General features: G+C 36.0%; 1 protein-coding gene across 2 annotated transcripts in view; it reads left to right on the top strand.

The window, feature by feature from the left end:
• Positions 1-14,200, top strand: part of LOC136034628 (gamma-aminobutyric acid type B receptor subunit 2-like) — a 340,796-nt gene that overhangs the window by 256,848 nt on the left and 69,748 nt on the right. For both annotated transcript variants that reach the window (XM_065715928.1, XM_065715927.1), the window contains exon 14: positions 447-620. In XM_065715928.1, the coding sequence (XP_065572000.1) occupies positions 447-620 (174 nt within the window). The remainder of the gene's footprint in view (positions 1-446; positions 621-14,200) is intronic.

Below are 14,200 nucleotides of genomic sequence, written 5' to 3'. Positions count from 1 at the left end.
TTGGTCACTTTAAAAGGGCACTAGAACTTTTCATTTCCGTTAGAATGAGCCCTCTTGCAACATTCTAGGACAACTGGGTCGATACGATCACCCCTAGGGGAAAAAAAAAACAAATAAACACGCGTCCGTGGTCTGCCTTCTGGCAAAAAATACAAAATTCCACATTTTTGTAGATAGGAGCTTGAAACTTCTACAGTAAGGTTCTCTGATACGCTGAATCTGATGGTGTGATTTTCGTAAAGATTATATGACTTCTAGGGGGCGTTTCCCCCTATTTTCTAAAATAACGCAAGGTATCAAAATTCCATTTTTTAGAGTTTTGGTTACTATTGAGCCGGGTCGCTCCTTACTATAGTTCGTTACCACGAACTGTTTGAATACCGTTATGTATAAATTCGCTTGAATTTTTCATTCATGCTAAGATCAATAACGTTTGTCTCTTTTAGGTTATTGAGCTAAGAAGAAATCCACAAGGAAAGGTGGTTAAACGTATAAAGCGAGGACAAAGTACAAAGCAAAAAAGAGACCCTAAGAACGGGGGTAATGAAATTATTATAAAAGCCAAAGATTCAAATAGTGATTTGAAGAAACAACTCCGTGAAAAAGAAGAGCAAATCAAGGTAGGTGGAAGTCTGCTATCTTTGCAATTTTCTGTGTTGGAAGCCCTCCAGCTCCAACAGCTTAATAATATCTATACCACTTTTTTCATGGTCATTGATAATCGGTTTTCAGATTCCTATAAATTTTCTGTCAATGCATTGTAGATTCTTCTGGTCGTTTTCCTCTTTTTGGCAGAAAAAACCTTTAGTTTGAACAATAAAAAAAGCAGGGAACTTAGGAGATGGTCTTTAACCTTCATGTTCCTGTTGTTTTACTGTTGTCTAGCTCAAATTCAGCTTGCTGAACATATAGGCTAGGTAAAGAAACATTGATACACCTACTTTCTTTAATCTAAATTAAATAATAAAAAACAAGTATTTTGAACTGAAAGTAAACAGCGACATTAAAACTCAAAACGAACAGAAATTATTTCGTATATGAAAGGGGCTGTCCCTTCCTCAACGCCCCACACTTTACGCTAAAATTTGCTTCTTTTTCACAAATCTAATTTATAAAACAATAAAAAACTTTAACTTAAAGAGTGTGGCGTTGAGGAGGGGACAGCCCCTTTCATATACGGAATAATTTCTGTTCACTTTAAGTTTTAATGTCGCTCCTTACTTTCAATTAAAAAGATTGTTTTCTTATTTAATTTCAGAAGTTTTTGAATTAATACGGGTTTTGAATTGGGCTCACCATACATGAATAAATAAAACGAAATTTGCATATTAATTTTACTTTTTTAAACTTATAACAACCTAAGTTAGATTTTTGTTCCAGTTTCTTAAGAATGACTCCTGAATCGCAAAAGCTGTTTAATTAGAATAATAACCTCTTTTAAAAGTTAAAAGAGAAACTTTAGCGTAAAAGTGAGCTATTGAGAAGAGGGTGACCGCCTTTATATATGTAATATTTTCTGTTCATTTTTTATGTTGCTTCTCACTTTCAGTTGAAAAAACTTGTCTTTTTATTTAATTGCTGATACTTTTTTAAATAATGTCGGGAAATTTAGATCCCCCTCCATGGAAATTTATGATCTTTCACGAGAAATTTTGCATGAAAAGATTCTTCCCGTAACTTAAATTTGCGATATTTGCCGAACTAATTTTGTAAGCCATAGTAACAAAACGGCCAAAGAGATCGAAACTATTCTTGTGAAAATGGAAGTCAAAAGCTGAGCAATTTATGTTTTTTTGAAGTTTTAATGTTCTTATTTTCAGTTGGAAAAAAACTTTCCTTTTTCTTTTTAATAGCCACCAAAAGCCGAAGACATACAATATCTTTGTTTATTATCATATAAAAATCATAGTTATGAAGCTGCTTAAGGTGGAATTAAATGCTAAGACTGGCTGGAAAATAACACAAACAAATTATTACTTATATTGGCCATTAAGTAAAAAAAAAAACTTTAGCGTAAGGAGCAAGGTATTGAAGAGGGAGAGAACTTCCTTATATACATAATATGAGGGGTTTGCCCCCTCGTCAATACCTTGCTCTTTATGCTGAAGTTCGAATATTGTTCCAATTCTTTAAGAATTACCCCTGAATCACAAATGCCGTTTTATTAGAATAAATAGCTCTTTTGAAATTGCTAAGAACACTTTAGCATCAAGAGCAAAGCATTGACGAGAGAACAAACCCCCTCATATAAGTAATAATTTCTGTTCGTTTTAATTTTTACTTTCAGTTGAAAAAAACTAGTTTTTTTTATTTAATTTCTGACTGTTTTTTAAAAAATACTAGGAAATCCAGCGCCCCTTCATGGAAATTCTCTTCTCCCATGAAAAATTCGTCCATAGAAAGATTCTCCCACGTAACCATCTCCCCTGACCCCCTCTCTTGAAAAAAAATTCCTTTTGAAAACGTTTGTATACTTCCCAATAGCCAAAACTAGGCTGTATGTAAACAATGGGCAAAGTTCATAACATGCATCTTTTCCCCCGGGGAATGTTGGGGATTAAGTAGTCCTCAAACACATAGTTATTAGATATTTCGACTATAAAAAGCCTATCTTGAAATTTTGATCCGGTGATTTCGGGAAAATATTTAGGGGGACACTGGAACTTTTAATTTCCGTTTGAATGAGCCCTGTCGCAAAACTCTAGGACCACGGGGTCGGTAATATCACCCCTGGAAAAAACGACAAAAAATAAAGAAACATGCATCCATGATCTTTCTTCTGGCAAAAAGTACAAAATTCCACATTTGTGCTGATAGGAGCTTGAAACCTCTACTCCATGGTTCTCTGCTACGCTGAATCGGTTCGTGCGATTTTCGCTAAGATTCTATGCCTTTTAGGGAATGTTTTCTTTTTCAAGGAGGCACACTCGTGCCTCTATAAAGAGGCGACACACGACAATGTTAAGCGATCTTCGGTTCCATTGGTCGCAGACGGATGGGGAGGGTAGCATTTCGTAGCCCGAGCTCCAACTAAGAAACCTGCAAAATTTCATCCCCCTCCAACTTTTTCTTCATGGGGAAAATCTGGCCGAAAGTTTCGACCTGTCAACCCAAGCCCCCCTTTAACGTTGTCCGATCGGGCTGAAATTCACAAGTTAAGGTCCCCTAGGGCCCAGGAGCTTATCCGCGAAATCAGCTTGATCCGATAACTCCTTCCCTGTTTCCAGAAACCACGCATAGCCACTTAAAATTCATTTACTTTTTTTTCCTAGACGCCTACAGGTCACATCCGACATCGGATCTGGGTGTACGAAGACTCATTCGATGCGGAATTCTCCGAGTAAGTGCCCATGAAAGTTTCGTAGGAAAATCTTAACCCCCCGAAAGTTTTGACCCTCCAACCCCCCCCCCCCACCCCTTTTAACGTTGTCCGATCGGGCTGAAATTCACAAGTTAAGGTCCCCTACGGCCCAGGAGCTTATCCGCGAAATTTCAGCTCGATCCGATAACTCCTTCCCTGTTTTCCAGAAACCACCCATTAGCTATTTAATTAACGGATTTCTCTCTATAAGAGCCCATGTTAATTTGAAATTTTTAAAAGGTATTGAGAAGTTATATTTACACGTAGCAAGTTATTAGCTCAGTTGGTAGAGCGTGAGACTTTTAATCCTCGGGTCAAGGGTTCAAGTCCCTTATGGGCGGTTTTTTTTTCACAACATCAAAAAAATTTTGATAACACCTGGACAGCTTGTCATTTGAGAGATAACAGAATATTAGCTTCTTATGAGCAAAAGAAACATTTCGGTCGTTCTATCTATTTTTTTTCTATTTTATACAATGATTTAAAAGCGGGGGGGGGCGGCAGCCACCCAAGTTCCTCTCCTAATTCCTGTACGAGGAGTACAGGAATTATTAAATTACATCCACCATTGATTGTAGAAAAACGTACAGAAATAATATGAAAAAAAAACTTCGTTTTCTTAAAGAGTTAAAGAGGCTGCGTCCCAAAGTCGAACCTTAAAACGTACAGGAATTAGAAGAGGCAATTGGGGGGCTGCCGCCCCCCAAACCCCCAGCTTTTAAAGACTCTTTTGTACAGGTTTTTTGTTTTTTTGCTAACCCCCAGCTCTTGGCTTCGGAAAGGCCCTCTTTTAATTAACAAAAAATTGAAATGAATGAATAATGGAATAACTTCGAAAAATGTTAAACACAAGAGGACAGGAGAACCATTGCGCCGAAACTAGTAATTAGTAACAATGAAGTCCCCCCCCCCCAAAAAAAAAACCTGTACAAAAGAGTCTTTAAAAGCTGGGGGTTTGGGGGGCGGCAGCCCCCCAACTGCCTCTTCTAATTCCTGTACGTTTTAAGGTTCGACTTTGGGACGCAGCCTCTTTAACTCTTTAAGAAAACGAAGTTTTTTTCATATTATCTCGAAAATAAGACAAATTTTCTTAGGCTCGTAACTTTTGATGAGTAGGACTAAACTTGATGGAACTTATACATTTAAAATTAGCATAAAAATACAATTCATTTGATGTATCTATTGCTATCGAAATTCCATTTTTAAAGTTTTGGTTACTATTGCCGGTCACTTTTTATTTACAGTTCGTTACCACGAACTGTTCGATTTATAGTGCAAAGATTCTACAACTACAAAACGTATGTTTTCTTTCCTCTCTCCAAGGATGAAGCCGAATTCAATTATTACCTTGGCTCACCGAATAAAGAGACTGAATCAGCAAGCTTTCAGATTTTCTGAGTCCTCCATTTAGACATTTATTCTGCAATCGTTCCAGTGGTATTAAACTCACAAATTACAAATACAATCAAACTAATTCACAATTTAATAGGCTTAAGGTTTCCACTGTGCACTAAGTTGATTTCTGCAGGTGTACATGATTACCTTCGCCTTAAGTCATTAGATAATTCTTATTTTGGTCATATCCCTTTTCGTTGCGGAGTAAGACAAGGCGGAGTTCCTTCTCCGTATATTTTCAATGCTTGTATTGAAGATGTTTTATCAAAAATATCGACTACTTGCCTACTAAGACCATCTGATGTCTCATATCTGGATTATGCGGATGAGCTTCTTCTGATTATTCAATCTGAGTCTGTCTTGCCCGTTCAGTGAAGTTACTTCTGCTTTCCGCGATATCGGCCTGTACCTAAATATTGACATGTGCGAGTTTCTTGTTTTCAACGGTAATAATTGTCCAGAAAAACTATGCTGCGGTAGTTTTTGCATTCCCCGTGTTAAGTCGTTCCGTTGGCTTGGAATATCAGTTTGCGATTCTATGAATGCTCTCCGAACTCGTGCTGTCAAAATATTAGTGTTGAGCTGAGGCTCGGTTACTCTAAGATTTTGGCAAATCGTGGACACTATAGGAGAAGAGCTCTAACTCGGCTTTACTCAAATTTTTGTGATGGCAGCATAATTATAAATCACCTGAATAAATTTCTCACAGTCTACAAACTATATGTAAATACGATATCATAGTTTTCATTAGCCGAAAGAAGTTTTCCCAGGCACGTTGGAACTAATTCTTCAAGCCTCTTAAACGAACCACGATATACATCCAATATTTTCTGCGGAAATTGCTTTCTAAATTGACAGTACCCAGACCATAAAATGACAGATGAACGGAAAACGAGGTTAGCTCTTATCTACTTTTAGAAAGTGCTTTCTAGAGGCTAAAAACTGTTATAATGCAACAACAAATGAGGCTCCGCCATTTTCTTAATTAACACAATATAAAAATGACTGTAAAATGCATAGAATAACTAAAATCAAGGTTTTGGTTAATATTATATTTTATTGTAAATTTTTTACCTAAAAATAAATTTTGTGATAAAATTTTGGAAAAAAAGATGATTTCACACCTAGCTTAACCTGATTGTCCGTGCTGTTCACAATAGAGACATCTTGAAACCTACTGTAGTCCAGTCAGTATTCGTTGTTGACCACCATTGAAAGCCATTCTGTGCGAAGTATAGTGGTTTTCATTGGCTGTCAATGATGAAAATCAATTACAATTGATTGCAATATGCTATATTGAACCGAGGAGAGATGAAAGTACTTGGAGAGTAAAACCTGGAAAAATTGTTTACAGGTACATCCATACTTCGCTATATGGCCGCTCTTTTTACGGCATATCGCTATAATAGCCCTTTTCAATTAAGGCATGTTATCGACTTGAGGTCTAAAATACTTCACTATAACGGCAAAAAAAAAAAGTTTTTCTAATTTCTATATATCTGTATGTTACCAATCCTACACAAGCGCAATCTCGATGGGCGCTCTTTTCTATTTCCTCTTGTTTATGAGCGTTATCAGTGTATTATTCTTTTCCATTTTTTGCCGATTTTTACAATTAAAGTCATCTATCTGAGAATAGCCTTATGTGAGTCTTCGGAAGTCTATTTTCTTATTCAAATTTTGTAAATAACATATAATTAAACTATGAGTTTTCTCATAGTTTTGAGCCAATTCTCAAGGAATTGGCTCAGCCATTACGTGATATAAATCACTGAAGAAAAAAATAGACAGGAAGGCAAAACAAACAACGTTGGACAATATTTTAAGGCATGTCCATCCTTACCAGCGTAAAATGATGACAACAGTGATCTGCAGTAGTGGTGAATCAAGAGAGAGGGTAGGGGGCTATGCCCCCCTTGGGTATTCAATTTACACTGGATAAAATGGGTAATATGTTTTTTTCGGCTGTCAGCCTTATTATTTTTAATAAGCTTATTCGTTCTGTTTCTGAGTAACTGAAGCTTATGGAATCAGAAATGGACTCAGAAACAGCATTTAAAGTAGTTGCCTTTGGAACCGCATTAAGAAGAAGTGACTTTATTGTGGGTTTAAACACAGCTGTTCAGCACAGCTCATGCTGTAAAATTGAGTCAGTTTTTCCACGACCCCAAACAAGACCTATCAACTTCAAAGGCTATAAAATGTCAATACTAAGCAAACTCAAAAAAGCGAGATCGGAAGTACACAATGACTTCAAGAACGTTTGCATCTTCACAAGTCACAGCATAGCAATTAGGAAAAGAAATAATCTTACCCCGAACATGTAGCCAACAGACTCAAAGAGCTAATGTCCAGTTAACAGGTTCAAGATACAGAAGAGTATTACAAGGTGGTGGTTACACATTCTAAGGAGGTACACATTCCATTTTTGCATCACCTTATTTCTGAACTGAACACCAGATTTAGTTCTGTAAATGAGATTTTACATCTGGAGGAACTAGTTCCATCTACCTATTCTAATCACACGGTTGAAAAAGGGTCGGAAGTTGCTAATATTTACTATGGGGATATTTTTGCTTCATCATTACAGGTATCTCCAGTGATTGGACTTTCGCGGGAACATTGGAAATCTGCAATCCTTAAAACTTTTTCACAAAGTTGTGAAATTGCTTTTTCAAAGAGTAATAGGGATTTCTTTCCAAACGACAATTTATTGCAGATATTTGCTACGTTAACGGTCACAACTGCCTAAACAGAACTGAGTTTTTCTTCACTGAGAAGATTAAAAACTTATTTCAGGTCAACCATGACGGAAGACTGATTGAACGGCATTGCACTGGCTCATATCTATAAGGATAGGGAAATCGGTGTAGATAAAGTCTTAGATCATTTTAGTCAGTCAAAACCAAGAAAAATGTGTTTGTCCAATTGGGCCATCGAATAATTTGTTCATAGCATTATACTATTAAAAAAAGTTTCAACATTAAAAAAACATTATTGAGAAACATTAAAGTTTCTCATGAATACTTTTCTTGCATTATTACTCACCCTTTAAATTTAGGATCAGAGTAAACCAGTTAAAACTTCTATACAGTACTTCTGTTTTAGACCTTTCAAACAGTTCGTGGTAACGAACTGTAGTAAGGAGCGACCCGGCTCAATGGTAACCAAAACTCTAAAAAATTGAATTTTGATATCAATAGCTACATCAAAAGAATCGCATTTTAATGCTGATTTTAAACATATAAGTTTCATCAAGTGTAGTCCTATCAATCAAAAGTTACGAGCCTGAGAAAATTTGCCTTATTTAGGAAAATAGGGGAAAACACCCCCTAAAAGTCATGGGATCTTAACGAAAATGACACCATCAGATTCAGCGTATCAGAGAACCATACTGTAGAAGTTTCAAACTCCTATCTACACAAATGTGGAATTTTGTATTTTTTGCCAGAAGACAAATCACGGGTGCGTGTTTATTTGTTTGGTTTTTTTTTTTTTTTTTCCAGGGGTCATGGTATCGACCAAGTGGTCCTAGAATGTCGCAAGATGGCTCGTTCTAACGGAAATTAAAAGTTCTAGTGCCCTTTTAAAATGACCAAAAAAATTGGAGGGCACCTAGGCCCCCTCCCACGCTCATTTTTGCCCAAAGTCAACGGATCAAAATTTCGAGATAGCCATTTTGTTCAGCATTGTCGAAAACCATAATAACTCTGTCTTTCGGGATGACTTACTCCCCCGCGTCCCTGGGGGAGGGGCTGCAAGTTACAAACTTTGACCAGTGTTTACATATAGTAATGGTTATTGGGAAGTGTACAGACGTTTTCAGGGGGATTTTATTTTGTTTGGGGGTGGGGCTGAGGAGAGGGGGCTATGTTGGAGGATATTTCCTTGGAGGAATCTGTCATGGGGAAAGAAAAATTCAATGACAAGGGCGCAATGCTTTTCTAGCATTACTATAAGAAAACAATGAAAAATAAACATGAAAACGTTTTTTCAAATGAAAGGAAGAAGTAGCATTGAAACTTAAAACGAAGAGAGATTATTACGCATATGAGGGGTTCTAAAAATACTTTAGCATAAAGAGCGAGGTATTTAGGAGGAGATAAATACCTTGCTCTTTATGCTAAAGTATATTTAGTAATTTCAACTATTTATTCTACGGCCTTTCTGATTCAGGGGTCATTCTTAAAGAATTGGGACAAAACTTACGATTATTGTAAAGAGCGAGGTATTAACGAGGGTACAAGTCCCCTCGTATACATAATAAAAATATAAGGTTTTGAAAGTTTGTTACGCAAGTTAATTCTTAAGTTACGTATAATTTTTACTAATAAAAACGTTCGTTAAAAATTAAAAGTTTTAGTTGCCTTTTTAAATAACCGAAAAATTGGAGGGCAATTAGGCCTCCTTCTCCACCCCTTATTTCTCAAAATCGTCTGATCAAAACTAATAGAAAGCCATTTAGCCAAAAAAAAATTAATATACAAATTTCATTTTAATAATTTTTGTGCGGAGAGCCAAAACCAAACATGCATTAATTCAAAAACGTTCAGAAATTAAATATAAAAAACTAATTTTTTTAGCTGAAAGTAAGGAGCGACATCAAAACTTAAAACGAACAGAAATTACTCCGTATATGAAATGAGTTGTCCCCTCCGCAATTCCTCACTCTTTACGCTAAAGTTTGACTCTTTGCCACAATTCTACTTTTTAAAACAATATAAAGCTTTAGCGTAAAGAGCGAGGGATTGCGGAGGGGACAACTCATTTCATATACGGAGTAATTTCTGTTCGTTTTAAGTTTTGATGTCGCTCCTTACTTTCAGCTAAAAAAATAAGTTTTTTATATTTAATCATAATAAGGAATAATAAGTAATGAATTAATTCATTATAGGAACCTACTATAAGTTAGATAAACTAAAAGATATATATACAGGTTTATTTTCAAAACTTAATCATTTGAAAAAATAGTAATATCAATAATAAATGTATTTCCATGCTTGAAATTCAAAGGTAGTAGCTTTTAACGTTCAAATTCTTAAGGGCAAAGGGTCAGATATTATATGTTTCTGCAAAAACATACTAGTGGCTTCAAAATCCTTTTAATTTTTAGTCAATAGTCTTGAGTCCTACCATTTTGTTTTGCCTCTAAACTCAAAAACACTTAAGGTTAATAAAGAGTTAAAAACGGTCTAAAAATATGTCATTTTACGCTTAAATTTTTGAAAGTTTTCCACCTTGCTGGGGGGTGTTTCATACCCCCAGACGCCTCGATGCTTTCACCCTCCTCCCAAAAGCCTAGCTCCTCTCCCCTCTTTGGCCTACGCTGGATCCGCCACTGATCTGCAGGTTATCATTTCTTCGTCGTCCTCAGATTAAAGCCATTTAAAGGAAATGATGTATGCACACGTGCATATATTTTATGTGACATAAAGTCTTTTTCCTTATTATTGATAGGTTATTGTTTTTTGTTTTTGTTTTTTAATCTGTTCTTAATTTACCTACACATGTAAGAACTTGTCATGGATTTATTTTTGATTTAAATGATTTAATAAATAGAATGCATTTTGAATGATAAGCCATGTTTCATACTGAACAAATTTGGAATAGGTCCCATTGAATTTGTATTAGAATAATCTATTACAAATATGACTTTTGGCTTTACGACAAAGTTTGTTGGAAAGTATCTAGGCCGTAAAGTTAGGCAAGGGTGTATGTAGGCCGATCTTGCCTAGCCATTTGCATGCTATAGCAGTGTCTTCTAACATGGTCAAAAACAAATCAATATATTCGGTCGCGGCAAAATTTCATCCTATTGGTTATTCATGCTTGTCGAGAATTCTAATTCAATTTTTCCGATTAATTATTTTAGCTCTTTCTGGGGTTTTATAACATGGCTACACCAGTAGATGCAACCTTGTAAAGAGCTAACCACGGTCTATATTAACGTACTTTTAAAAAAACGCAATTGAAAAATATTTTCCGTGTAATTTCATTCTGAAAATATTTATTCAACTGGAAATCTATTTGTATGTAAAAGACTAAGTTTTAAGAATTTCAAACAAGAGCCTGGAACCCCCCAAATGGTGTCAAATCGTAAAAACAAGCCATATCATTGAAATCACCATTATTGAAAGCCAGTAACTGAAGTTTTAAATCTTCCATCTCTAACAAAAAGGAAAATCACACTTTTTTCATAAGTGGCAATGATTATGTCAACTAGCCTTTTTTTCAAGCGATTGTCATATCAAATCAATGGTCATAGAACATCAAAAAATACAAATGAAACGACACTGAAAATATATCAATTCAAGTAAGGAAATAGATCGCGCTATAGCAAAGGGCCATTTTCTGCCATTTTTTTCTAAAAATATAAGTTTTGCCGTAAATTGCCAAAATTTCTGAAGATACTGACTCTGAGATAGCTAATGGATGTTTCATAGTCTAAAGGTCTTCAGTACAGGTTTCCAATTCCCCACCTTCAAAGTTAAAGTGAAGAGATATCTTAAACTACAAAGCATCAGTTTTGGTCCAACTAAAGCCGAAAATGTATATAATAACACTGCTGAGATAGCAGATGGATTTTTAATGATTTAAACCCAGAACTGGAGGTTTACTGCCCAACATCTTGAAACAAGGAAGGTCTCATTTTAGCATGGGTAGTAGAGCTGTATTTTTCGTTTTTTCTTTCTTTTTTTCCACGGGTGTTCTTTTCGAACTAGAGTGAATGCTTTTATCACAGACCAAACCTCGACCCAAGCTAAATAAAATTTATAGAACGTCTTTTCAAAGAAAATATCTAGTGAAAAATTCTAATTCTTCGGTAGTTTGAGTAGGAAAGTATCGTGGATAAGTTTTCTTAGGTTTTTTTTTATTATTTTTTTTGTGAAAAACCTTTTCGTACATGAGATACAAAGTGAAAAGGATTTTTATAGTTGTTTAAATCTCCGAGTAAATTGTCAATGAAGTACTTTCGGTATGAATTACCCGTGTGTAAAAATCACTTTGAAAATTTCTCCATTTAATTTATATTCGAAAGAGGTGTTAGATAAGTAGCTATTATACAGATATATCAAATCAATAATTTTTTGTCTTGAACATTAAAATAAACGAACACCATTGAAACCGTCATCATCTAAAACTATTCAAAATCCTCATTGTGATATACTAGGGAAATCGTTTTTTGTAGTGGTAGCGGTGATCCGTCTCCTTATATTTTTTTTTTCCTTTTTTGTTCTAGCGATAGCAGGGTATTGGGAGATTGTCAAGATGTGATTAATAGCTTGTTTGATAGTGAGTGCTAAAATCAAGCACATCTTGTAAATTTGTCTTGATAGCACCAGATTAAAGAAACATGACACTAAAAATGGCGTTTTGGCACCGGTTCTAACGAGGAGAATACTAGCTACTCAAATCACGATTGCAGTAGTAGCTACAACCTAATAAAGAGCGAGCAGTGATCTATGCAAACTGAAATTTAAGAGCGTGTTTCAAAAATCTTCTTTTTTCCCAAATCAGTTGATTGTTCTCTCACCGGTTCATATAGTGTATATTTTTCCCGCCTCAGTAGATTTCTTCCCTATGCTCACAACATGCATAAGTCCTTGATGAAGGCACAAAGTAAAGAGCCATACGAGTTCAAAGTATTATTATTTTGCTCAGCCTAACGGTGTAGGAACAGGGATCTTAGACACTTAGGAGAGGGCTCATTTGATTGGAAGTTTAAAGCCTAAGTGCCATTTTTGTGAGTCCAAAGGGAACAGTCCCCTTTGTCCCTTTTTGTACTACTTGTGCTTCCTGCGACCCTCAGCACATCTATTGCAATTGGCACGAAAGTTTTAGCGATCATTCGGTACTTGCGTATTATGCGAGAAACACTCGCGAAGTGAAATTTGGTTAATGCTAATGAAGGTCAGGTTACACTTCAAAAGATGTTGCTTCTCGTAAGATTACTAAATCATGGTGTGTCCATTGACGCACTATTTGTCTTGGTCAACAACCCCATACCATGGAAAAACATAATTGTCTGTGCTTCGGTCCTTCGCAAATTCCAAATCTGAACTTGAATACCCATTGTGAGACACTATATTCTGTCACTATGCATTGCAAACTAACTGGTTATTGTCCTATCCTATCTTCGCCATCCAAATTCTCGAGCTTTTTTTGTATAATTCATAAGCATCGATCATTCTTGGATTGTTAAAATCAAAAACTGTTTTGGGAGGAGAGGGGCAACAAACTTATTGTTCCTAATCAGTTTAAAACTTTGATTATCGGTTCTAGGCTCAAGCAGAATCAGCCAGCAGAGTTAATCAATTATCACATCATATCCCACAAAAGTATTGTTATACCCCAGAATCATACCCCACAAAATTCGATTGGGAATTAAAAGGTCCAGTGTCCCTTCTAAGAGTCAAAAATGATTGGAGGCCAGCCAGTACCCCTCCGATTTCACTTTTAGCAACCCTCCCCCAAAAGACATACTATCAAAAATTTTAGAAGGCTACTTTGTGTAAAATAAATCTGATAGTCAATTAAATATGCCTTTGGGGATGACCTAAAGCCCCACAGCCACTGGGGTATGGACTGCAAGTTATGTAAGTTACCCATTTTTATATATAGGGTTTGTTATTCGGAAAGGTGGGAATATTTGATTGTGAGTCTTCAAACAGACTTAGAATATTAAGTTGAAAATCAAAACATACTACATGTATGCTAATTGTCAAAAGGATGTATCAGCAATGGAACAGCTGACCCTCTCTCACCCCTAATAGATGCCACCCCCTCTCACTAGGATTTGGGTGGAAATGTTCTTGAAAACAAATTAATTCCTTAGCATCCCTTTGCTTCGGGCCATTTGCTCGTTCTGTTTTTTTATTCATATTAATAAACCCATCTTTCTCTCTCTCTCTCTACTGAAATATAGTTCAGAAAAATACCATTTATATACCATGAAAACAAATTCAGTACAATACAATACAAATTCTTATTTTCACTATCTAAAATGGACGGACACTTACAAGTAATAGAGAACGTAGTTTTGGGGGCGTGAGTTATCACGGGATGAGATATGTTCGGTAGAACCACATCTTGAGCCCAAGGCCGCATATGGCATGAAAATGAACTGTTGAGCAGACAGTCCTTCGTAATATGTTTCGTCAGGAGTTATTCAAGAGTGACAGCAAAAGGAGTTTCTCTTCAAGACAAACCTCAAACTCTTTGGATCTGCCACACTGAAATACACTGGAGCAGTTCGTAATACACATCTTGAGCTCCAACTCATCTATTTCTTGCGGGACTTCGAACGATTACAGTAAAAACTGGAGACTTTACTGACGCAGTTAAATTTTGCTGGGAATGCCTTACACTTTTGGCGATTGAACCAGCAGCATTGTTGTTTCGGACAACAACTTTTAATTCGGTTGCAGAATGCATCAGCAGTTC

This window comes from Artemia franciscana, chromosome 13 (assembly GCF_032884065.1).
Source record: "Artemia franciscana chromosome 13, ASM3288406v1, whole genome shotgun sequence".
Classification (NCBI taxonomy): Eukaryota; Metazoa; Arthropoda; class Branchiopoda; order Anostraca; family Artemiidae; genus Artemia; species Artemia franciscana.
Note: the sequence above shows the minus strand (reverse complement) of the source record. Positions and strands in the feature narration are given on the sequence as shown.